At 45.6% G+C, this 25,753-nt stretch overlaps 1 protein-coding gene across 1 annotated transcript in view; it reads left to right on the top strand.

Annotated features, from left to right (window-relative positions):
- LOC144483421 (erythropoietin-like) overlaps positions 1 to 25,753 on the top strand; it is a 37,548-nt gene that overhangs the window by 6,628 nt on the left and 5,167 nt on the right. Inside the window, exons 2-3 of the mRNA XM_078202120.1 lie at positions 5,734 to 5,814; positions 17,283 to 17,447. Of these exons, the coding sequence (XP_078058246.1) occupies positions 5,734 to 5,814; positions 17,283 to 17,447 (246 nt within the window). The remainder of the gene's footprint in view (positions 1 to 5,733; positions 5,815 to 17,282; positions 17,448 to 25,753) is intronic.

Below are 25,753 nucleotides of genomic sequence, written 5' to 3' on the forward strand. Positions count from 1 at the left end.
ATGAATCAACCTGTGTTGAAACATATGACTGTTACACCGCAGATCCCATTTTGAGATTGGTTTCTGTATCACATGATGCATAACAATCTAGCAGTGCAGGTACTACAGTTGGCCTTAGTGCTTTAGTGGCTTAGTGGCCTTAGTATTGTCTCCAGCCAGGACAGTTAGTGAGATTTTGCAAGCCCAAGCAAGTTGTGGGGGTTACAGATAGTGTGACATGAACCCAAGATCCCGGTTTAGGCCGTCCTCTTGTGTGCGGAACTTGGCTATCAGTTTCTGCTCAGTGATTCTGCGTTGTGTCGTGAAGGCTGCCTTGGAGAACGCTTACCCGAAGATCAGAAGCTGAATGCCCGTGACTGCTGAAGTGTTCCCCGACTGGAAGGGAACACTCCTGCCTGGTGATTGTTGAGCGGTGTTCGTTCATTCGTTGTCGTAGCGTTTACATGGTCTCCCCAATGTACCATGCCTTGGGACATCCTTTCCTGCAGCGTATCAGGTAGACGAGGCTGGCCGAGTCAAGAGTATGTACTCTTGGTGGATGGTCTTCTCACGTGAGATGATGGCATCCATGCCGATGATCCGGCACGTCTTGCAGAGGTTGCTGTGGCAGGGTTGTGTGATATCGTGGTCACTGTTCTCCTGAAGGCTGGGTAATTTGCTGCGGACAATGGTCTGTTTGAGGTTGTGCGGTTGTTTGAAGGCAAGAGGGGGGGGTGTGGGGATGGCCTTGGCGAGATGTTTGTCTTCATCAATGACATCTTGAAGGCTCCGGAGAAGATGTCGTAGCTTCTCCGCTCCGGGGAAGTACAGGACGACGAAGGGTACTCTGTCCACTGTGTCCCATGTTTGTCTTCTGAGGAGGTCGGTGCGATATTTCGCTGTGGCACGTCGGAACTGTCAATCAATGAGTCGAAGGCCATATCCTGTCCTTATGAGGGCATCTTTCAGCATCTGTAGGTGTCTGTTGCGATCCTCCTCCTCTGAGCAGATCCTGTGTATACGGAGGGCTTGTCCATAGGGGATGGCTTCTTTAACGTGTTTAGGGTGGAAGCTGGAGAAGTGGAGCATCGTGAGGTTATCCGTGGGCTTGCGGTACAATGAGGTGCTGAGGTGACCGTCCTTGATGGAAATGCGTGTGTCCAATAATGCAACCGATTCCAGAGAGTAGTCCATGGTGACTCTGATGGTGGCATGGAACTTGTTGATGTATTCATATAGTTGTTTCAATGATTGTTCGCCATGAATCCAAAGGAAGAAAATGTCATTGATGTATCTAGTGTATAGCATTGGTTGAAGGTCCTGTGCAGTGAAGAGGTCTTGTTTGAACCTGTGCATAAAGATGTTGGCATATTGAGGTGCGAATTTGGTCCCCATGGCTGTTCCGTGTGTCTGGATGAAGAACTGGTTGTTGAAGGTGAAGACGTTGTGGTCCAGGATGAAGCGGATGAGTTGTAGAATTGCATCTGGAGATTGGCAGTTGTCGGCATTGAGTACTGAGGCAGTTGCAGCAATGCCGTCATCATGGGGGATGCTGGTGTAGAGTGCCGAGATATCCATTGTGACGAGGAGTGCTCCTGATTCAACTGCTCCATGTGTGCTGAGTTTCTGTAGGAAGTCCGTAGTGTCACAACAGAAGCTGGGGGTTCTTTGTACAATGGGTTTCAGGATGCCCTCGACGTAGCCGGAGAGGTTCTCACACAGGGTCCCATTGCCTGATACGATGGGACGGCCGAGTGTGTTGGCCTTGTGTATCCTCGGGAGGCAGTAGAGATCTCCAACGTGAGGAGTACATGGGATGAGAGCAAGGAGGGTGCTCTGAAGGCCCGGATCAAAGATCTTGATCAATCTGAGTTGACGTGTGTGTTCTTTGGTCGGATCTGCGGGTAACCGTCTGTAGCCTTCCTGGTTGTTCAGTTGTCAGAACACTTCTTTGCAGTAATCCGTTCTGTTCAGTATGACGATGGCCCTTCCTTTGTCTGCTGGTTTGATGACAATGTTGCGGTTGGTCTTGGAGCGCGGATGGCGTTGTGTTGTGCTTGGGTGACATTCGGGGCTGTCTTGTGAGTGCGACTAATGAACCTGGCATTGATGCACTCCTGATGGCTTGGGCATACATGTCGAGTCGAGGGCAGCGGCCTTCCGGAGGAGTCCAAACCGACTCTTTCCTCTTCAGTCGCTGCACCACGGATCTCTCTGTTGGCTGTTCCGGTTCATTGGCTGTCTCATTGTGTTCGCTGTTGGCCTCTTGGGGTTTGTGGAAGAACTCCCGCAGCCTCATTCGCCTGATGAATTCCTCTGTGTCGGCTGTGAGACCAATGGGGTCCATTTTAGTGGTGCAGAAATTGAGCCCTCGGCTGAGAACTTCGATTTCATCTGGTTGAAGTGTGTAGTCTGACAAGTTGACAAGGACTTCCCTGCAGTGGTACTGTTTTCTACTGTGGTACCGGGGGAGGCTTAGTTGCTGCTGGTGATGATGCCGAGTTTCTCAAGTTTCCTGTTCTTGGTGTGCATGTAGGTGGTGTAGTTCCCTTGTCTCGTCTGCTTGGCAATATTTCGCAGCGGGCCTGCGTCCTGAACGCAAGTTGAGAATGTGGACTCTATCTTGGTTTCCAGGTTGCGGCGTTTCCTGCAGAGCTGGTGTATGAGGTGGTTAAGGAGTGTGAGAGAGGTGCGACGGCAAAGTCTCTCAACGTAGTCTGTGTTATAGGTTGACCTGAGTGGGTTCGTGATCCGTAGTCCTTTCAGTATCTTGTCTGCTTTCTTGCATCTTTGTAGAAATTTGATGTCTCTGTCAATATGCGCGATCTTCTTGGAGATCCTCTCCACTTGACAGTCGCCAACTTGAGGACAGTCACCTCAGCACTTCACTTTACTGCAAGCCCACAGATAACCTCACGATGCTCCATTTCTCCAGCTTCCACCCAAAACACTTAAAGAAGCCATCCCCTACAGACAAGCCCTCCGTATACACAAGATCTGCTCAGATGAGGAGGATCGCAACAGGCGCTGAAAGATGCCCTCATAAGAAGAGGATATGGCCTTCGACTCATCAATCAACAGTTCCGACGTGCCGCAGCGAAAAACCGCACTGACCGCCTCAGACAGACACGGCGGAGAGAGTACCCTTCGTCGTCCAGTACTTCCCCTTGGTGGAAGTTACGACATCTTCTCCAGAGCCTTCAACATGTCATTGATGAAGACGAACATCTCGCCAAGGCCATCCCCACACCCCCACTTCTTGCCTTCAAACAACCGCACAACCTCAAACAGACCATTGTCCGCAGCAAATTACCCAGCCTTCAGGAGAACAGTGACCATGACATCACACAACCCTGCCACAGCAACCTCTGCAAGACGTGCCGGATCATCGACACAGATGCCATCATTTCTCGTGAGAACACCATCCAACAGGTACACGGTATATACTCTTGCGACTCGGCCAGCATTGTCTACCTGATACGCTGCAGCAAAGAATGTCCCGAGACATGGTACATTGGGGAGACCATGCAGGCGCTACGACAATGAATGAATGAACACCGCTCAACAATCACCAGGCAGGAGTGTTCCCTTCCAGTTGGGGAACACTTCAGCGGTCATGGGCATTCAGCTTCTGATCTTCGGGTAAGCATTCTCCAAGGCGACCTTCACGACGCATGACAACGCAGAATCGCTGAGCAGAAACTGATAGCCAAGTTCTCCACACATGAGGATGGCCGCAACCGGGATCTTGGGTTCATGTCACACTATCTGTAACCCCCACGATTTGCCTGGGCTTGCAAAATCTCACTAACTGTCCTGGCTGGAGACAATACATATCCCTTTAACCTGTGCTTAACCCTCTCTCCACTCACATTGTCTGTACCTTTAAAACTTGATTACCTGTAAAGACTCGCATTTTAACCATTATCTTGTAAATTGAGTTTGTGTTTATATGCCCTGTTTGTGAACACACGTCCTCACTCACCTGAAGAAGGAGCTTGAAGCTCCGGAAGCTAGTGCTGCCAAATAAACCCGTTGAACTTTAACCTGGTGTTGTGAGACTTCTTACTGTGTTTACCCCAGTCCAACGCCGGCATCTCCACATCAAGGGAAACTGTCATAGATCTAGTCTTGACTGCTTGCTGAAAGTGAAAATGTGTAAGGCAGAGGAGAATAAGATTTTGGATTGGCTGTGTTATGCTCCATAAATGAACAGCTTGGTGACCATTACTATCAAGACTCATACATGAATAACTGCCCCTTGAGTGAAATGCCCAAAAGTATCCAGCATTGAAACTACGCCCGTAACCGATAAATCCCCTTCGAAGAGGATGGGAACAGAGATGGAGGTGTGGAAATGGCGATAGAGAGAGAGAGAGAAATTGATTACAAAAAAGTTGTTGAACACATATTTAACAAATAAAATGTAGAGCCTGAATTTCATTGCCCAACAATTCTGAATGGAAGGGCTGTCAAAAATCATTCCTAGACTTTGGGAACAACATAATGAAAATACTTCACATTATTAAAGTTCCACATAGAATATCTGAAAAATTAATAGCCCAATAAAATATTACAATTTAATTGAACAATAATCTTATCTTCATGTCATAAATAAGTTCAAATCCTTTCGGAATTGGGCTGATATTTTACTGCATGCAAGTTTTTGTGTTTCATCATTACAACTGCATGAGAAATTAGTACTGTTGATGATATTAGTGAATTAATCCATATGATATTAGAAGGATGTTTCACTAGCTGCTATTTTAATGGTGTTATAAAGCTATTTATTGTAAGTGGATAAAATGATTAATGCCTCTGTTAAAGTAGTTCACTCAACCTGACTTGAATTAGCCTACATTCCCAAGGTTGAATCATTTCAATCAGCTCATCATTCTCCGTGTGCAGTCAAACCCTTTGGCAGGGACTGGCAGCTGCCAACGGCCCAAATTCAACCACTGCTGCAGGCCTAAGAGGCCTATAGCAGCAATGACAGCTTATTGCTGCTGTGCATGAACACACCCAGAAAGCCTGCAGCCTCGCGTCTTCCTGCTGAAATAAAAGGTACAGTAAGAAGTCTCACAACACGAGGTTAATGTCCAACAGGTTTATTAGGAATCATGAGCTTTCGGAGCGCTGCTCCTTCATCAGGGGAGCAGTGCTCCTAAAAATCATGATTCCAAATAAACCTGTTGGACTTTAACCTGGTGTTGTGAGAGTTCTTACTGTGCCCGCCCTAGTCCAACGCCGACATCTCCACGTCAGGAATAAAAGGTGCCACTTCCTTTTTGAAACATTCTTGTCACTGCTTTCTGCCGCAGTAACTCTAATCTGATCCATTGATTGCAGTTGGGACTCTGACAAGCGAAGATCTGTGGAAAACTGATTGAGGTACCATGGAGATGTCATGCCTATCTTATGTTCATGGCCTCCAAATGCTTGAAACTGTACCATTTGGCCGGCCTTTGGATAAACCCTAAAAGTAAGAAGGCAATACTGAAAGGTGGCAGCTATTTTTAAGGTTTGGGTATGAATAAAGGTCATATGAGTGGACAACCAAAGGAGAGACTATTTGAACCACACTCTAGTAAGGGAGCCAATGTCTTTAGGGAAGAAGAGAAAGGGAGAAAATTTAAGAGAAAACATTTTCAAACTAAAGGCCAACTTGAGTTATGTAAAATTCCCTACTGAGCTATCCTATCAGTGCCTTCAAAATGATTACAAAAGCTTTTCTTGTTTTGTCTTTTCATGCAGTGTAACCGGATATTTCAATTTCCTAATGCAATTCCTCTTCCAAATACCGGTCTTAATCTACGAACATGGAGGTCCAAAAGTGTAAGTACCCAAATGATAAAAGTGTTTATTAAAATTTGTTCATGGGATGTGAGCATCGCTGGGTTGGCCATCTCTAATTGCTGTAGAGAAGGTGGTTGTGAGCCGCCTTCTTGAACCTCTGCAGTCCATGTGTCGATACAGCCACAATGCTGTCAGAGAGGGTTTTCAGGTTTTTGACCTATCAATGGTGAAAGAATATGTTATAGTTAAGGGGGGAAAAAACCACAACATGCTTATTTACAGGTGAAGGATATGCAGAGGCTTTCAGCCTTGTGGCTACAGCCAGCTCCCAAGAACGTTCTGGAACAGAAACACGAGTTCACCAGCGTGCCCCGTATTCTGCAGATTGATCCTTAAAGGGCCCTTCCCCACAGAATGGCAATATAATTCCCAGTCAGGATGGTGAGTGAGTTAGAGGGGAACTTGCAGGAGGTGGCCTTTCCATGCATCTATTGCCCTTCTTCTAGGTAGTAGAGTTTGGAAGTTGGAACTGTCAAAGCAGTGTTGGCAAGTTGCTACAGTCCATCTTGTAGATGGTACTCACTGCTGCCACTGTGCACTGGTGCTGAAGGGAGTGAATGCTTTATGCAGTGGATGGGGTGTCATTCAAGGGAGCTGCTTTGTCTGAGATGGTTTCTTGAATTTTGCTGCACTAATCCAGGCAAGAAAAACCTCACATTCCTGATTTGTGTATTCTATATGGTGGACATGCTTTGAGAAATCAAGAGGTGATTTACTCATCACAGAATTCCCAACCTCTGACCTGCTCTTGTAGCCACAGTAGTTATATGGTTGGTCCAGTTAAGTTTCTGCTCAATGCTAACCTCCAGGATGTTGATGGTAGGGGATTCCGTGATAGTAAAGTGATGTCAAGGGAGGGAAATGGTTGGATTTACTCTTGCAAATAATTTTATTGCCTGGCACTTGTGTGATGCAAATGTCACTTGCCACTGATATGCTGCCGTGCAAGCTTGAATGTCCCGGTCTTGTTGCATGCGGGCGTGGCCGACTTCGATATGTGAGGAGATGTGAATGGTATTGCACATCCCCTCTTATTTAATTTTGAAGGGAAGGTCATTGATGACATATCTGAAGATGGTTGCCCCGAGGACACTACCATATCATAATTATCTTCCTTTGTGCTAGTAGGATTTCAACCAGTGGAGTATTTTCCCCCAATTCCCATTAATGTCTATTTTTGCTCATTCTTCTAGATTCTACACTTAATCAAATACATCCTTCTGTCAATCATAGAATCCCTACAGTCCAGAAGAGGCCATTCAGCTCATCAAGTCTGCACTGACAACAATCACACCCAGGCCCTATCCCCGTAACCCCACATATTTACCCTGCTAGCCCCCCAATTCCCCCCCCCGGGGCAATTTAGCATGACCAATCCACCTAACCTGCACCTCCTTGGACTGTGGGAGGAAACTGGAGCACCCGGAGGAAACCCACGCAGAAATGGGGAGAATGTGCAAACTCCACACACACACTGCCCCGAGGCTGGAATTGAACCCAGGTCCCTGGTGCTGTGAGGCACAGAGCTAAACACTGTGCCACATGACTCTTGGCTCACTTCTGGAATTCAGCTCTATTGTCCATATTTAGAGCAAAGTTGTAATGAGATCTGGAGCTGAGTGATCCTGGTAGACCCCAAAATGAACATCGCTGAACAGGTTGTTGCTGAGTAAGTGCTGTGATTGCACTGTTGATGACACTCTCCACCCCTTTGCTGCTGATTGAGCATAGACTGCTGAAGTGCTAATTGACTGGATTCAATTTATCCTCTTTTTTTCTGGCTCATTTTGGAGCACAGGTCTTCATTACTAAAACTTAGATGTTGTCAGGGCATAAAGCCTTTACTGTATCTGGTACGGGCGGCACGGTAGCACAGTGGTTAGCACTGCTGCTTCACAGCTCCAGGGACCTGGGTTCGATTCCCAGTTTGGGTCACTGTCTGTGTGGAGTTTGTACATTCTCCTTGTGTCTGCGTGGGTTTCCTCCGGGTGCTCCGGTTTCCTCCCACAGTCCAAAGATGTGCGGGTTAGGTTGATTGGCCATGCTAAAATTGCCCCTTAGTGTCCTGAGATGCGTAGGTTAGAGGGATTAGTGGGTAAATATGTAGGGATATGGGGGTGGGGCCTGGGTGGGATTGTGGTCGGTGCAGACTCGATGGGCCGAATGGCCTCTTTCTGTACTGTAGGGTTTCTATGATTTTCTGATTCTGGTGCCTTTAGCCATTTCTTGATATCACATGGAGTGAAACTAATTGTCTGAAATTGGCTAAGATATTGAGGACCTCAGGAGGAAGTCAAGATGGATAATTCCTCAGCACTTCTGGCTAAAGATGGTTGCAAATGCATCAGTCTTGTCTTTTGCATTGATATACTGGACTCCCCCTATTGAAGATGGAGATGTTTTTGAAAGCTTCCTCCTCCAGTCAGTTGCTAAATTATCCATTACCATTTTCCAGTAGATAGGGCAGGACTGCAGATCCGTTCTTTAGCTTTACTAGGATAGTACCTCATTTGTAAGTATGTCTAGTGCTGCTCCCAGCTTGCTTTCCTCTTCTTTAAATCAGGGCTGGTCTCCCATCTTGAGGGTAATGGTAGATTGAGGGATATGCTGGGTCATGAGGTTACAGATTGTGGTTCAATACAATTCTGTTGCAGCTGATGGCCCACAGTGCCTCATAGGTGTCTAGCTTTGAGCTGCTAGATCTGCTCTGTGTCTATCCCATTCAGTGCAATGGTCATGCTACATACATAATAGACAGTATCCTTGATATTAAGATGGGGCCATCTTCACTAGGGCTATGAGGTGTCATTCCTACCAATACCATCATAGACAAATGCATCTGCGACAGGTAGATTTATGAAGGTGAAGTCAAATAAGTTTATTCCCTCTTATTGATTCTCTTCCTAGCTGCCACAGGCCCAACATGGCAGCTATGTCCTTTAGGACTTGGCCAACTCAGTCAGTAGTGGTGCGACCAAATCACTCTGGGTGATAAACAGTGAAATCTCCTACCCAGAGTACATTCTGTGTTCTCCCCCAATGCTTCTTCCAAGTGGTGTTGAACATGGAGCAGCACTAATTCATCAGATATGGGAAGGGGCAGGAGGTGGTAATCAGCAGAGGGTTACCTTGCTTGTGTTTCACTGGTGCCATGAGACTTCACGGGGTCCTGGGTCAATGGTGAGAACTCGTAGAACCACTTGCACTTCTGGTGGATCTGCCCTGGTGGTGGGACAGAACATACCCAGGACAGTGATGGTGGAGTCTGGGACATTGCCTGTCAGATATGATTCATTGAGTATAGCTATGTCAGGCAGTTGCTTGACTAGTTTGTGGGACAGCTTTTAACACAGGTCCCCAGATGTTGGTGAGGAGGAATTTGCAGAGACAAATGGGGAAAGTGTGCTTCGGTTGTTTCTGGTGACTAGGTCGATACTTGGTGTTCCATCCAGTTTTTTTCATTTGCCTTTCTGCAATGGTTTGATAAGCTTAATGGACCATTTCAAAGGGGCAGTTAAGACTCAACCACATAGCTTTGTCTAGAGTCACAAGTAGTCCTGGGTAAGGATGGCAGATTTCCTCCCCTGAAAGGCAATAGCGAACCAGATGGGCTATCTACTACGACCCAGTAGTTTCTTAATTATTATTAATGAGAGTAACATTTTATTCCAGCTTTATTAATTAATTCAATTTAAATTTTCCCAGCTGCCATGGTGGGATTTGAGCATGTCTCTGGAGCATTAGTCTGGGCCTCTAGGCGAGAGACAACTACACGGGAACCTCAGAGGGTGATGCCATCCTCAACACAAAGCTTGTCTTTCTTCGTCAAGTAGTGATTCATTTTCTCTGAGGGCCGTCCTCTGAATCCCCCATATAGTATTATATGTTTTAATTTAGATAGGCTTGGTCCTTTTGCGTCCAGGCCTTGGTTTGCCTTGCAGATACTGGCAAGGTGTCCACAAAATTGAGAGTCATCACGACTTCTTCCACAGCTGGTAAAGAAACCGGGCTTGTGGGCAACAACAGATGAATTAAAGCATCAGTATTAGCTATCCAGATCACAGGGCGGTGCTCTAGGAGGTATTCATAAGCCGTCAATAACAAGGCTCAGTGCTGCATTAAGGCAGAGGCAATGAGGGTATTGCCCTGTCTTCTTTAAAAAGTCCCAATAAGGGTTTATGATCAGTTACTGTGACATAGCATCTACTGCAGATGTATTGATGGAATTTTTTAACGCAAAAGACAACTGCCAAGCTTTCTTTCTCAATCTGGGAATATCTCCGCTCAGCATCCAAGAGGGTTCTAGATATATACGCAATAGGCTTCTCTGTTCCACTTCTCCAGCAATGCGCCAGTACTGCCCCAAACCCATAAGGGGAGACCTCGCATGTCAAGATAAGGTCCTTTTTGGGATCAAAATGGGCCAATAAATTAGAGGACAAATGTTTTTGTTTAACGATGTTGAAAGCCTCCAGCTGTGATGCCCACCAAGACCACCTTTGGTGTTTCTGTAGCAGGGTATCAAAGGGGCCAACTTTCCCAGGCTTCCCAATTCCAACTCTACTTTTTCCAATAGGGAGCATGGAACTGGTCTCGCTCTAAAATACTTAGGTGCAGCATCAGGCTCAACGTAGATCTTAACTTTGGCTCACCTTATTTTTCCAAGCCTTTCGTGGAAGAGTTTGGGGTACTTATTCATTACTTTCTCCAGCCCTCCATGCCCAACCTGAAGATCTCCAGCTGATTTAGTCTGATGTGTTTGAGCCAATCTCTCCCAATAAGCCTAGGTCCATGTCCCTGTACAATGATGAGTGGGAGTCGAGCAGATTGCTGCCTATAATTCACTACGGTGATGATCCTCTTTGTCTGCAATAGTTCCCTTGTGTAGGTGGCCAACCTGGCCTTTCTGCTTTCTAAGTTCAGGAGCTGAATACAAGCCCTGAGGTGATCATACGAATGCTCCCCGATAACGGAGACTACGGCCCCTGTATCCACTTCCATTCTAAGGATGACCATTTACTGGCAACTCCATCATTATGGGGGCAACCTTTGTTTTGGAGATGTGATTTAATTGCATTGTCCCTGTTCCCGGTAGTGGGCCTACCAAGACTGGCCTTGGCCTTTTTTCAAAATAGCATGCATTTTGACTGTTGCGCTCTTCTACAGCACTTGCAGTAGTCTGCCAGCTGCCATCTAAAACCTTCTGGAATATGCACCCTAAGAGACCGAAGGCTGTCACTGCCCTTCCTTGACTGCCTGATGATGTGAATTTGGGTTCTAAAAGGAATCTATGATATTTTACCAATGTTCTCAGTTGAGGGGTGGACATTGCAAGAGGCCCCTCCCTCCACTAGAGGACACTGCTGTCTGATATCCCATGTAGTTCCTGAGCTCCATATCCGCATTCTCCAATGATAGAGCTATCTCGTTGGCCTTCTTCCAATCGAAATTAGGTTCTACCAATATTTTTGGACTTTCATGTTGTTAATTCCACAGACTAGTCTATCTCTCAACATGTTGTTCAGGGGTGGCCTGAATTCAGTGCTCTGCCAAATTTCTTAACCTGGTTGGAAATTAGATGCCAGATTCCCCAGGGATTCGCCCTGCCATGTTAAAGCAGCATCGCTGGAGTATTATGGAGGGTTTGGGGTCATAATAGCCTTTAACCAAGTCCACCAATTCATTAAAAGTTTTGGAGTCAGGGCATCTTGGTAGGTCAGGCTTTTGGTTACACTGGAGATTGAGATCCCACATGCCTTCAACAGATTACTTTCTGCTTCTCGTCCCCCTCAATATTGTTAGCCTCAAAAAATAATGCATGCACTCTGCATATTGGACCCAGTCTCCAATGCTTGCGTCGTAGGCTTCCCGTTTACCAAAGAGGTATTTTTCTTGCTGGAGGATTTCTTGTCTCAACAGTAAAAATGGTCTGGAGGGAAGAAAAAAACTTGTTTTACTCCTTACAGAGGCCAGTCTTCTGTCACCAATCACCCTTTACTTACAGTGTTCGTAATGCCGTTCAGCAGCTACAGAATACAACACAAGCCCCGAAGTCTTTCGACTGCTGGGTTGACTGCTGGGCGAACCTCCATTCACCTAACAGGGGAGTTCATATTCTATGAGAGCGACAGGCAGATCTATTGACGATTCCCTGTGGCCATCACGACATGGGGCATAAACAATTTCTCTCAACCTTAATGCAGTTTCTTAAAACACAAAATTGAATTTTTATCCAGTTCCCCCAAAACGATATACGTTGTCAGTTCTCCAATTACTTTCACTGCATCAACAGATACACTGCAAAATGTTATGGGAAGAAAAGGAACCAATTCTTTCATAATGTTATGCTGCATCCAAAATGCGCATTTGGCCCATGTCTAGGCAATAATAGGATCCTGACTATCCTATTGGCAAATACATGTTTTCTCTCAAGAGGGAATTAATTGCAGATGAATTAAATTCCCTCATCACGAGGAAGTAATTAGATGCCAGCATGCTGGATTCTGACCAAAAACAGAAAATGCTGGAAAATCTCAGCAGGTCTGACAGCATCTGTGGAGAGAGAACAGAGCTAATGAGGGCAATTCTCCCAAAAGTGCTGAATTGGTGGGAAAACTGTTCCACGTCACGACTGGTTTTTCAGTGCAACTTCAGACCTGCATCTCCCCACTCTGTGCAATGCAGAGGTCACAATCGTGAATATTATTAAAAGCCAAGGAGGGGCGGAGTCTGACAGTTCTGGAACACTGCGCATGCGCAATGACTCCGATCTGTCAGTCTACCCGTTTGCTGGCCAGCTCGATCGCTGACCAGCCCAGGAACCTCAGAGTGCAGTCCCTACAGCCCCCCCGACGGCCCGATCGCGGCCCCCACAACAATTCCCGGGCCAGTTCTGACCCCCCCATCCCGGAACGCCCCGATGTCCAGCCCAACCCTCTCCCCAGCAGTGGCGATTTGCCCCCCCCCCCCGATCGCTGGCCTCCCTCCAGCCCAGACTGATTGTAATGCAGAGTGGCAGTGGGACCCCCCAACCCTATCAATCGCCCCTAGGCACCGCTCACAATATGTCCCACCCCCTTGGCACTGTCCGATGGGCAGTGCCAAGATGCCCCCTGGACATGGGCACTTTGCCCCTTGGGCAGTGCCAGGGGCACAGGCACCACCTCCCCACCGCCCAACCCCCTGGGGGGCCCAATTGCACCCCCTTCTCTCCGCCGGGGTCTCCCGCTAGTTCCCCGAATGTGGGGAGCTACTCTAAACCCCACCAGAACGAACTACTCCTGGTGGGGAGATGCTATCGGGCCCGGCAAGTTCCATGCCGGGCCCAATAATCACATTTGAAATACCATTTAAGACTATTCAAATGACTTACCTCACTTCCCGCTGGCTTTCTGCGCGTTCCTAGCGGCACCATTTTCTTCCGGTTGGGAGATGCGCGCAGGTCGTAAACATTCACGGGGAACCCGCAAAATGGCCGACACGTGCATCTCCCGACCCGACCTGCCTGAAAAGTTGCGGGTCTCAATGGAAGAATCGGGCCCAGACTCCCACCAGCTATGGCAAGGTCTGGAAGACTTAACAGGCTATAAGATGAATGCGTGAAAAATCGCGGGCACCATTGCACCCCTCCCCGATCAGCTCAACGCATTCTATGCCTGTTTTGAGCAAGAGGTCAGCAAAGCATGCCCTCCACCCCAGAAGCCTCGAACCTGTATCCGAGGTCACCATCGCAGACGTCAAAGCAGCCTTCTCGAAAGTCAACCCACGGAAAGTGAGTGGCCTGGACAGGGTACTCAGACGAGCACTTGGATCCTGCACGGATCAGCTGGTAGGGATATTCGCAGATATCTTTAACCTCCCTTCACACTAATCCAAGATGCCTATCTGCTTCAAGAAGACGACCATCATCCCGGTACCCAAGAAAAGCCAGACAGCATATCGTCCGGTGGCTCTGACATCCACCATTATGAAGAGCTTCAAAAGGCTTGTCATGGCATGAATCAGTTCTGGCCTCCCAGACTGCCTGGAGCCAATACAGTTCGCCTATCGCTGCAATAGGTCCACAGCAGATACCATCTCCCTGGCCCTGCATGCAATCCTGGAACACTAATAACAAAGACACCTATGTCAGACTCCTATTTATTAACTACAGCTCAGCCTTATTTATACAAAAAGCATTTCCAAATTCCATGGCCTGGGCCTCGGCTCCTCCCTCTGTGACTGGATCCTGAACTTCCTAACTCACAGACCACGATCAGTAAGGATAGGCAACAACACCGCCTCCACGATCATCCTCAACACCAGTGCTCCACAAGGCTGTGTTCTCAGCCCCCTACTATACTCCTTATACACCCATGACTGTGTGGCCAAATTCCCCTCCAATTTGCTTTTCAAGCTTGCTGACGACACCACCGTAGTGGGTTGGATCTCAAACAATGATGAGACAGAGTACAGGAATGAGATAGAGAATCTGGTGAACTGGTGTGACGATAATAATCTCTCCCTCAATGTCAATAAAAAATGAAGGAGATAGTCATCAACATCAGGAAGCACAGTGGAGGACATGCCCCTGTCTACATCAATGGGGATGAAGTGGAAATGGTCGATAGCTTCAACTTTCTAGGTGTCTAGATCACCAAGAACCTGTCCTGGTCCCTCGATGCCGACACTATAATTAAGAAAGCCCATCAATGCCTCTACTTTCTCAGGAGGCTAAGGAAATTTGGCATGTCCACTATGACTCTCACCAACTTTTACATATGCACCATAGAAAGCATTTTTTCTGGCTGCATCACAGGTTGGTATGGCTCCTGCTCTGTCCAAGACCGCAAGAAACTACAAAGGATCGTGAACGAAGCCCAGTCCATCACGCAAACCAGCCTCCCATCCATTGACTCTGTCTACACTTCCCGCTGTCTCGGTAAAGTAGCCAGCATAATCAAGGACCCCACCCAGCCGAACATACTCTCTTCCACCTTCTTCCATTGGGAAGAAAGATACAAATGCCTGAGGCACATACCAACCAACTCAAGAACAGCTTCTTCCCTGCTGCCATCAGACTTTTGAATGGACCTACCTCGTATTAAGTTGATCTTTCTCTACACCCTAGTGATGACTGTAACATCCTACACTCTTCTCTTTCCTTCTCTATGTATGGTATGCTTTGTCTGTATAGTGTGCAAGAAACAATACTTTTCACTATTATAATACATGTGACAATAATAAGTCAAATTAAATGAAGGAAGGAGACATATCAGCAGCGCCATTTTGGAAAGTGGCATCATCGGAATAGATGCGACGGAAGCGAAGGAACTGAGAGAATGGGATGGAGCCTTACAGGATATGGGGTGTGAAGAGGGCCTCCTTCTGCATTGCAGGGATTCTAAGAGCTGCAGTCGAGGTAACTGTGGGAGTTGGTGGGCTTGTAATGGATACTAGTGGAGAGTCTATCACCAGAAATGGAGATAGAGAGGTGAAGGAAGGGAAGTGTCAAAATTGGACTATGTGAAGGTGAAAGAGGGGTGAAAGCAAAATTGGTCAATTTTTCCACATCCAAAGCCATAATCACCACCATGTACACCCCCTTTGTTTTTTTTGTCCATGGCAGCTTTGTCAAACTCTCAATCTCTCCCTTGTCTCCACCTATGGCTGGCCCTTTATCCAGCCCATACAGCCTAACCCCTTCCCCCTCACCACAACAGTACAAATCTCATCCTCTTTCCAATTGTCTTCAGCTCTGACAAAGAGTCATCCAGAGTTGAAACATTAGCTCTGCTCTCTCTCCACAGATGCTATCAGACCTGCTGAGAATGTCCAGCACTTCCTATAGGGGCTAGCACTGCAGAGCTCACATTTTAATAAGGTGTTATATTTAAGTTTTAGGATATCATTGTATAATTTAATATCATAACACATATTCTTTGATAGAAACACCAATCTGGAATCAACAATGCAATGAGCCCATAATTATACATTTCCTGAGCCTGACCACTGCCAAACCAGCTCAACTATCACAAATAGCATGTATTTATGGGCTAAACTAATTACACTACATCGTGTACCTATAAACTGTAAGGTGAACTGGAGACCTGAGGCTGGATTTCTTGTTCGGGGTTGGGACCAAATGCAGATTCTGTCTCCTCACTCTGATTAAATAGTGACCAGACAAGGGGAGGCAGTGATGTTGTGGTCTGGTCACTGGACTAGCAATCCAAAGACACAGAGCAAAATCTGGGGACGTGGTTTCAAATCCTGCCATGGCAGATGGTGAAATCTGAATTTGATAAAACTGGAAGTTTGATGATGACCATGAAACCATTGTTGATAGTTGTAAAAACCCTTCTGGGAAATCTTCCCACCTTATCTGGTCTGGCCTACTCTCAAATGTCCTCTGAAATGGGGGGCAGTTAGGGCAGGCAATAAATGCTGGCCCAGCCAGCGATGCTCCCATAAAATGAATTTTGGGTGGTACAGTGGTTAGTTCTGCTGCCTCACAGCTCCAGGGACCCGGGTTCAATTCCAGCCTCGGGTCACTGTCTGTGTGGAGTTTGCACGTTCTCCCCGTGACTGCATGGGTTTACTCTGGGTGCACCGGTTTCCTCCCACAGTCCAAAGATGTGCACGTTAGGTTGATTGGCCATGCTAAATTGCCCCTTAGTGTTAGGGGGATTAGCAGGGTAAAGTTGTGGGGATAGGGCCTAGGTGGGATTGTTGTCAGTGCAGGCTTGATGGGCCAAATGGCGTCCTTCTTTTCTGTAGTGATTCATTCAACACTTTTTGAAGGTCAATTAATGGTTAAACGGTGGACTTGCTGTCCAAATTAACGATAACGGGCAGGCTTCCAAGATTGGAGGGCCAATGGAAGCCATCCAGCAATGACATATGAGCAGTGGACCGGCTTAGGTGAGAGTTGCTAATAACTACATATAGTAGGGGGAGAGAGAGAGAAATGCGCCTCAAGATGGAGGTGGTCTGTGAAGACCAGGTAATAAAATGTAAATTCAAGAAAAAGGCATAGCTGTGATTGTGGAAGGACAATCCATCTAATCGAAGGCCAGATGCTGCAGCTGTGGCCTAGTGACCAGAATTCTCTGTGAAATGAAGGGTGATTCCCCCGCCCCCATTCAATCCCCATACTGGGGGATGCCCTCATTTAACTGGCCGGGTTTTGGTTACAGAATGGAGTTCACCTGCCGAATGGAAAATTCCAGCCGGCACAAGAAAGGGGACTTACTAGCTCCTTTACTAGACTAATTAGCAGCTGGATGGCCACCTTTCCCCATCTTGCCTTTTTCAAAATGCCTCTGGGTCAGAACCATGCCAGCAAATGGGCACACCATCCGGCACAAGGAAGTTTCAGGTCCTGCCCCCATCTGACCTCAAATATCTAGCCCAAAAATCTGGCCACTTAAACACTGATTTGTTTCTAATGTTATTTTGTTTTGCAGAAACGAATGAAAAATGAAGAAATTAAGGCAGGCCTTATTATGCTTTCTAATGCAACGCAGGCAGCAAAACATTTTATCACTAGTAATTCCACAGTACCACTCTTAGATAAAATTTACAGGAATACTAGGACCTTTATTCACATCCTACAACTGATGAATGTGCCGGTAAGTACTCAAGTAAGAAATTATTCTTTTCCTTTGTAATGTGGAACTTATTGACAACTTATAAACTATTGTCTTTGGTCTTTCATTATTTACTTTAATTTAAAATGAATCGGACAGTGAAAGCTTCCTTAATACCTCTGTTGGAAAAAGACTATCGGTAGCTAAGGCAACAAAAACAAAATGCTGGAAAATCTCAGCAGGTTTGACAGCATCTATGGAGAGAGAATAGAGCTAGCATTTTGAGTCTGGATGACTCTTTGTTTGAGATCATACAGATCTGATCAGAAGATCCCTTGCACTTAATTAGCTGACCTTAGTCAGGGTGGCATTAGAGGCTCTATAACTTGGGTTAGGTAGAAGAAAAATGAACCAGCATTCCTATTATTGATCACTATGGTTCTTGCTAGAAAGTGCACATAAGGACATTGTGTAATCACCAAATCATGTTCAGCTGCCTGCGAACTTCACACGAGGACATGGTCAAATATCTTCTCCGTACTCACGGTTTAAACAGACACATAAAGAACAGCTATCTGGGCAAGGTATTGGAGAGCAATTAGTCTCATAGAACTGTACCCCGCTTTGACTCTGGGAAGAAGGATAGAAAATTGGAGAGTTAAAAAAAAATTCCAATTTTATTCCTGCAATATATGTGTGCATCATTAATGATGAGAAATTGAAGATAAGTATTTTGCCCTGTTTTGCAGTATTTCTTTGGTGTAATTTTGACAAAATGTTTCAAAATCTGAAGTTTGAATGCCTTTCTGTAGAACCACGGGGTGCTAAAATTTAACTTGGTGAGGCTCAAATTGAATGTTAGCAGACTGGTAGCCTGTTACACATCCAACACATTTTCCATCACATTGACTTCCACTGAAGTTCAATTTTTCTCCCATTTATGTTTTGAGTTTTACCTTGTCTTGTTTACAATGTCATAATTTGTCCCTGTTTTCTGATTGAAATGTCATTTGCACTTTATCCATCTGTCTTCCACTATTTGCGTTTCTCAAATGAAAGTAACTGATTTATTGATCTGAGGGATATCACTGATTTTCAAATTTACATTTCAAATTTTGATTTACTTTTTTTTATGATTGGAAATTCAACAAGTTAAATTTTTGTGTTGCCTTAACATAGTAAAATGTCCAAAGATGCTTCAGAGCAGTGTTATCAGACAAAATTTGACATTGAGGCACTTAAGGAGATATCATAGAATGGAATGGTTACAGCAAAGAAGGCCTATTGAGTCAGTGCCAGCTTGCTGCAAGAGCAGCTTAGCTGGTCCCACTCCCTTGCTCTCTCCCCATAGCCTTGCAATTTTATTTTCTCTTCAGGTAATAATCCAATTCGCTTTCGCAAGCCATGATTGACTCTTCCTCGACCACCATTCAGGCAGTCCACTCCAGGTTCTAACCATTTGCTGTGTAAAAATGTTGCTCCTCCTGTTCCCTTTAAGCTTTCATCAGTCACTTTAAATCTCTGTTCTCTAGTTCTCAGCCCTTCTGTCAACAAGAACAACTTTTCAGTCCAGATTACTCATGGTTTTGAAAACCTCTATCAAATCTCCTTTTTCTTTAAGGAGAACGATCTCAGCTTCTCAAGTTTATACATGTAACTGAAGTTCCTCATCCCTGGAACCATTCTCGTGAATCTTTTCTGCACCCACTCTCAAGCCGTCACATCCTTACTAAAGTGTTGTGACTTAAATTAGGCACAATAGCCCAGTTGAAGCCGAAGTCCCTTTTGTGCTCGATGAATGGAATGGCCTCAATCTTAGTGACAAAAAGTCCATGGGCTCCTCAAATCTGTTGGAGGTGAGGGTGGAGGAGATGAGGGGCAGTTTTTAAGAAGACAGATTGCAATTAAGAAAAATAATCCAGGGGGTTGTCTTTGCATTTCAAGGTGATCCTGGAATAGAGTCATAGTCATAGGGCACAATCTTACCAGCTGTTGACGCCGCCCTCACGCTGCAGTGAAGTCGGAGAATCTGGCGCCCAGCCAAATCTCCGTTCACTGCAGTGGGATGGGAAAATCTCACTGGCGTGAACGGCCATAACATTCCAGCCTTAAAGTCATACAGTGCAGGAAAGGCCCTTCGACCCATGCAATTTTGGCACACGAGCAAGACTTGTTACTGTTTTTATGTTGTCCAACTAAATTTGGCGGTGAACGGCTGAATCAGTTAGTTGTTCATCGTATAAAAATGTGCAACAACACCATCACAAGGTTGGCCACTCATAAGAAACAGAACTGGAGAAGAGTTTCAAATTTAATAATACCCTTTCTCATTAAAACTTCCATGAGTTATTTTTGTTTTTGTTCTCCTCAGAAATCTGAGCGAATTTTAAACTGAAAATTGCTTAAGTGTTACCATGAATCTTTTTAAGTGTGTGTTTATTTTACTCCCAAAAGCCTGTATTTAATTTAGAGATGAAGAGAAGTTGAACAATCCGCCTGTCTCCTTTTAATATCCCAGACTTTTTGTTATCCACCATAGTTTTTAAAATATTTATGTAAAGTATTTCTTAACTCCTGAGTTCTCATACATTCTCCAATGATAAACATGTCAAAATGTTCAAAGTTGATGAAAGACAGTGGAATCATCACCTCCCGCCATCGGTGGGATTGGTGGCAGGCGGGAACAAAAGGTATGACGGAATATGGATGGAAGACAAGATGTGGGGGGTAGTCAGTGGAAAACACAAAGTGAGGTTAGAGTCATAGAGGTCTACAGTACGGAAAAGGCCCTTTTTCCCATCGCGTCAGCACCAGTCAAAAAGAAAGCACCTAGCTGTTTAATCACATTTTCCAGCACTTGGCCCATAGCCTTGTATGCTGAGCACATCTAAATACTTATTAAATGTTGGCTGGAGTGAGGGGAGAAGGAAGGCAGGAAGTGCTGGGGAGGGAGGAAAGCATGTTGGTTAGATGGGGAATGAGCAACAAGGCCTCCAGCGCCTCATACCTTCCTGTCTTATACCCACCCCACCCCCTTCATCTCCTACTGATCCCTGCCACCCCCTTCATCTCCTCCGGTTCCCCACCCCAGCCCCTCCTTAATGTCTTCCACGTGTACCATTCCGGCAGCCATCTCCAGTAGTGTAGGCAGCTTTGACTGTACGGTAAATGCTCAAAAACTCTCCCACGTCATGTTGGGTAACAGAATGGCATAAATTCATGCTGACAGGATGGAAGATTTGATTAGGGGGTGGGGGTGTCAACAATTGTGATCTGTTGGAGGTTCTATGAGCATACATGAGACGCAAAATGTGTTCTTATCGAGCTTCAGCCGGAAAGTCAACCTACAATGCAAGTCGGGAGAGGAAGATGCTGACCTCATTTGTCAACTTCAGGAAACCAACTCTTCCATATCTTCCACCCCCATCCTTAAAATCTTTATGCGTTGATTCAATCCATAATAACATTTCAAAATGACAAATATTTTGATCCTGAAAGTACACTATTGTCTAGTAGGATATGGATCCCCATCATTCCATTGAGGACATGGTGGCATAGTGGTATTGTCACTGAACTAGTCATCCAGAGATCCAGGGTAATGCCCTGGGAACGCATGTTTGAATCCCTGAGGGTGGCAAGGGCACGGATTATACTCTGGCTGGGAGAACTTTATTATCTATCACCAAGAGTGACTTTGTGGCACCACCCCAGACCCAGCTGGCTGGGTCCTAAAGGACAAGCTGCTAGACTGAATCTGCGGCAAGTGGTGAGGGAACCAACAAGAGCTAAAAACATACTTGACCTCATCCTCCCGTGCCTGCCACAGATACATCTATCCATGACAGTATCGGTAGGAGTGGCCACCACACAGTCCTTGTGGAGACAAGTCCCATCTTAACTTTGAGGATACCCCTCCCATCATGTTCTGTGGCACTACCACATTGCTAAATGAGATAGACTTTGAACAGATCTGGCAACTCAAGACTGGGCACCCATGAGGCACTGTGGGCTGTCAGCAGTAGCAGAATTGTACTCAGCCACGATCTGTAACCTCATGGCCTGGCATATCCCCCATGCCAGGGGATCAACACTGGTTCAATGTAGAGTGTAGGAATACCTAAAAATGAGATGTCAACCTGGGGAAGCTACAACACTGGGCTACTTGTGTGCCAAACAACATAAAGAGCAAGTAATAGACAGAGCTAAGCAATTCCACAACCATTGGATCAGCTCTAAGTTCTGTAGTCCTGCCACACCTAGTCATGGATGGTGGCGAACAATTAAACAAGTCACTGGAGGAGGAAGTGCCACAAATATCCCCATCCTCAATGATGGAGGAGCCCAGTACATGAGTGCAAAAGGTAAGGCTCAAGCATTTGCAATAATTCACTGGTTGGAGTCATACCTGGCACAAAACATGGTTATGGTGGTTGGAGGTCACTCGTCTCAGCTCTAGGACATCACCGTCGGAGTTCTGCAGGGTAGTGTCCCAGGCCCAACCATCTTCAGCTGATTCATCAATGACCTCCCTTCCATTATAAGGTCAGAAGTGGAGATATTCACTGATGACTACACAATGTCCAGCACCATTTGCAATTCCTCAAATACTGAAGCAGCCTGTGTCCAAATGCAGGAAGACTTGGACAATTTCCAGGCTTGGGCTGACAAGTGGCAAGTAACATTTGCACCACCAAAGGACCAGGCAATGACCATCTCCAACAAGATAGAATCTATCACCCGTTGACATTCAATAGCATTACCATCGCTGAATCCCCAACCATCAACATCCTGGGGATTACCATTAACAAGAAACTGAACTGGACTAGCCATATACATACTGTGGTTACAAGAGCAGGTCAGAGGCTAAGAATCCTGAAGCGAGTAACTCCTCTCCTGACTCACAAGTCTGTCCATCATCTACAAGGCACAAGTCGGGAGTGTGATCGAATACTCTCATCTTGCCTGGATCTAATAACACTCAAAAAGTTTGACACCATCCAGGACAAAGTAGCCCACTTGATTGACACCACTTCCACAAACATTCACTCCCTCCACCACCGATGAACAGTGGCAGTGGTGTGTACCATCTCCAAGATGTACTGCAGGAACACACAAATGCTCCCTAGACACACCTTCCAAACCCAAGACCACTACCATCTAGAAGGACAAGATGAGCAGACACAAGGGAATACTATATCCTGGAAGTTCCCGTCCAAGTCACACACCATCCTGACTTGGAAATATATCGCCGTTCCTTCACTGTCACTGAGTCAAAATCTTGGTACTCCCTCCCTAACAGCACTGTGGATGTACCTACACCACAAGCACTGCAGCTCACCACCAAGATGAGAGCAATTATGGATGGGCAATAAATGCTGGCCTAGCCAGTAATGCCCATAATCCCATAAATGAATAAACAGAAAAAAGTCTTCTGAAATTCCCATTTTAAGATGCCAGCTTTTTGTTCTGGGTAATTTTAAACAAAGGCTCTAAAATAATGCTTCAGGATACCAAAGAACAAAGACTTCACATATTCATCTGAATTCTTTGATTCTACTATTTTAATGCAGGCACCAATCTTTTTAAAAGCAATGGGTTAACATCTTGGCTATAACAGCAAGGAAGAATTGCGGGGAAATGTATTAAGCATTTTAATCCTAATATTCCACTTAGTGATTTCAGGGCTAAAGTATTTCACAAGTCATTTTGAAGTGTTATTGGAGGGAATAACATTATATACAGAAGAAAAGCATTGGCTATTTGCTGTCCAAACTATCAGCTGTGAAATTATTTTCTTCCTTTAAAGTTGGAACTATCATGCCAAACATTGTTTTTGCTGAGACATTAAACCTTAATAAAACATATATTAAGTAAGTGTCAAAAAACTAGCTTATAGAGCTTAACATTCTGTTGGTGGTTTTAACACTGCCAATATTGACAGCACGCAGAGTAATGAAGAGGATTTGTAGTTGTATACACCAGCAAGTGGGAGGACAATAATCGCCCGACACTTTGGCTGGAATGTGTAACTCGATGCAGTCAACAATCCCATGTGGGACTTTTCAAGGGGCCCAACTCTGGGGCTGTTCCATCACAATATTGTGGGATGTTAACCATAACCCTCACATTCAGGCGAGATGGTGAGAAAGCCTCTGAATGCAAACGGTTGTGTCATTAAACCACCCTTCCAATTAATGGAGAAGTGTGATGTGTAATGTGATTCACATGCTGCAGATCGACAATACTATATTGAAGTTCTTGAAGTGAACTGAAGTGTCACATGGGACACAGGTAATTTGAAAAGATGGATTCAAAATTGGCTCAGTTGTAGGAGACAGAGGGTGATGACAGAAGGCTGCTTTAGTGACTGGAAGCCAGTGTCCAGTGGCATACAACAGGGATCTCTGCTGGGTTCCCTATTATTCGTCATTTATGCAAACAACATAGATCACAATGTGGGGGGTAGGATTAGTAAGTTTGCGGATGACACAAAGATTGGCCGGGTGGTTAACAGTGAGGTTGAGTACTTTGGGCTTCAGGAAGATATAGTTGGGATGGTCAGATGGGCACATACGTGGCAGATGGAATTTAGCTCTGAAAAGTGTGAGGCAATACACTTTGGATGGAGTAATTTGACAAGGAAGTACTTAATGAACAGCATGACACTAGAAATTTCTGAACAACAAAAGGACTTTGGCATGTTTGTCCATAGATCTCTGAAGATGGAGGGCATGTTAGTGGGGTGGTGAAAAAAACATATGAGGCACTTGCCTTTATCAAAAGCAGGGAGGTCATGTTGGAGTTGTATAGAACTTTGGTGAGGCCACAGCTGGAGTACTGTGTGCAGTTCAGGTCACCACATTATAGGAAGGAAATGATTGCATTGGAGGGGGTGCAGAGGAAATTCACCAGGATGCTGCCTGGGATAGAACATTTAAATTATGAATAGAGGTTGGATAGTCTTGGGTTGTTTTCGTTGGAGCAAAGAAGACTGAGGGGCGACCTTATCGAGGTGTACAAGGTGCATGGACAGAGTGGATAGGGAGCAGCTGTTCATTCCCCTTAGTTGAAGGGGACACAAGTTCAAGTGAGGGGCAGGAGATTTGGGGGGAATGTGAGGAAAAACGTTTTTACCCAGAGGGTGGTGACGGTCTGGAATGCGCTGCCTTAGAGTGTGGTGGAGGCGGGTTGCCTCACATCCTTTAACAAGTGCTGGATGAGCACTTGGAACGGCATAACATTCAAGGCTATGGGCCAAGTGCTGGTAAATGGGATTAGGTAGGTTAGGTGTTCCTCACGTGTCAGTGCAGACTCGATGGGCCGAAGGGCCACTTCTGCACTGTGTGATTCTTTGCTGAAGTTCTCGACATGGCTAAGTGCAGAACTCAAGAATGTTCGACACAGCAGAACACTAATAATGCTCGGGCCAAGTCTGAGCAATGTAATTGACCTGGCCAATTTTCACTCCATGCTGGCAACAGCAACACTGGCATGATGCTCTATTTTACAGCTCCTTCCTCAGCCTGCCAACCCAACCCCAGAGGACCATAAAATCCATTTAGATCTGTTACCTTTCATCGGCACTGAGAAAAGTTTAAAATGTAATACATTTTGAGCAAGGGTGGGTAAAAGAACAAAAGGCAAGATCTGTGACAGTCTGGAAGGCAGGTAAGGTTAAAAGACAAAAGGTTTCATGGTGCAAAACCAAATGGAGTGGCTACGGGATAGTAAACAAACAACATTTGCATCTAGAAGAGGTGTGAATGACTGGATTGCAGCCATCCAAATCCAAAGCAATTCAGAAGGAAACAAGACACAAAAAAGAACAAATCAGCAAAAACAAACAAGAAACAAAGTGGAGACAGAGGTTATATCTAAAATTGTTGAATTTAGTATTGAATTTAGAAGGCTATAAAGCAATTAATTGAAAGATGAGGTGCTGTTCCTTGAGTTTGCAGTGAGCTTCATTGTAATACGATACAGCATCAAGGACAGAGTGGGAGCAAGGTTAAGAATTAAAATGACAGGTGACCGATAACTCGGGAACATGCTTGCAGCCTGAACAGGGGTGTTCTGCGTAGTTCTCACCTTGTCTGTGTTTGATCTCCCCAGAACAGAAGAGATTGCATTGTGAGTAGCAAATCCAGTATACGATTCTGAAAGAAGGAAATTGCTCTTTTACCTGAAAGGAGTTTGGGGCCTGGGACAGTGGGAAAAGAGGAGATAACAGAGAATTGGAGCAAAGAAGGCTGAGGGGTGACCTGAGTAAGTGGAGCTGAGTCCACAAAAAGATCAGCCATGATCTTATTGAATGGCGGAGCAGGCTTGAGGGGCCAGAAGGCCTACTC

Source organism: Mustelus asterias, chromosome 3 (assembly GCF_964213995.1).
Source record: "Mustelus asterias chromosome 3, sMusAst1.hap1.1, whole genome shotgun sequence".
Lineage (NCBI taxonomy): Eukaryota > Metazoa > Chordata > Chondrichthyes > Carcharhiniformes > Triakidae > Mustelus > Mustelus asterias.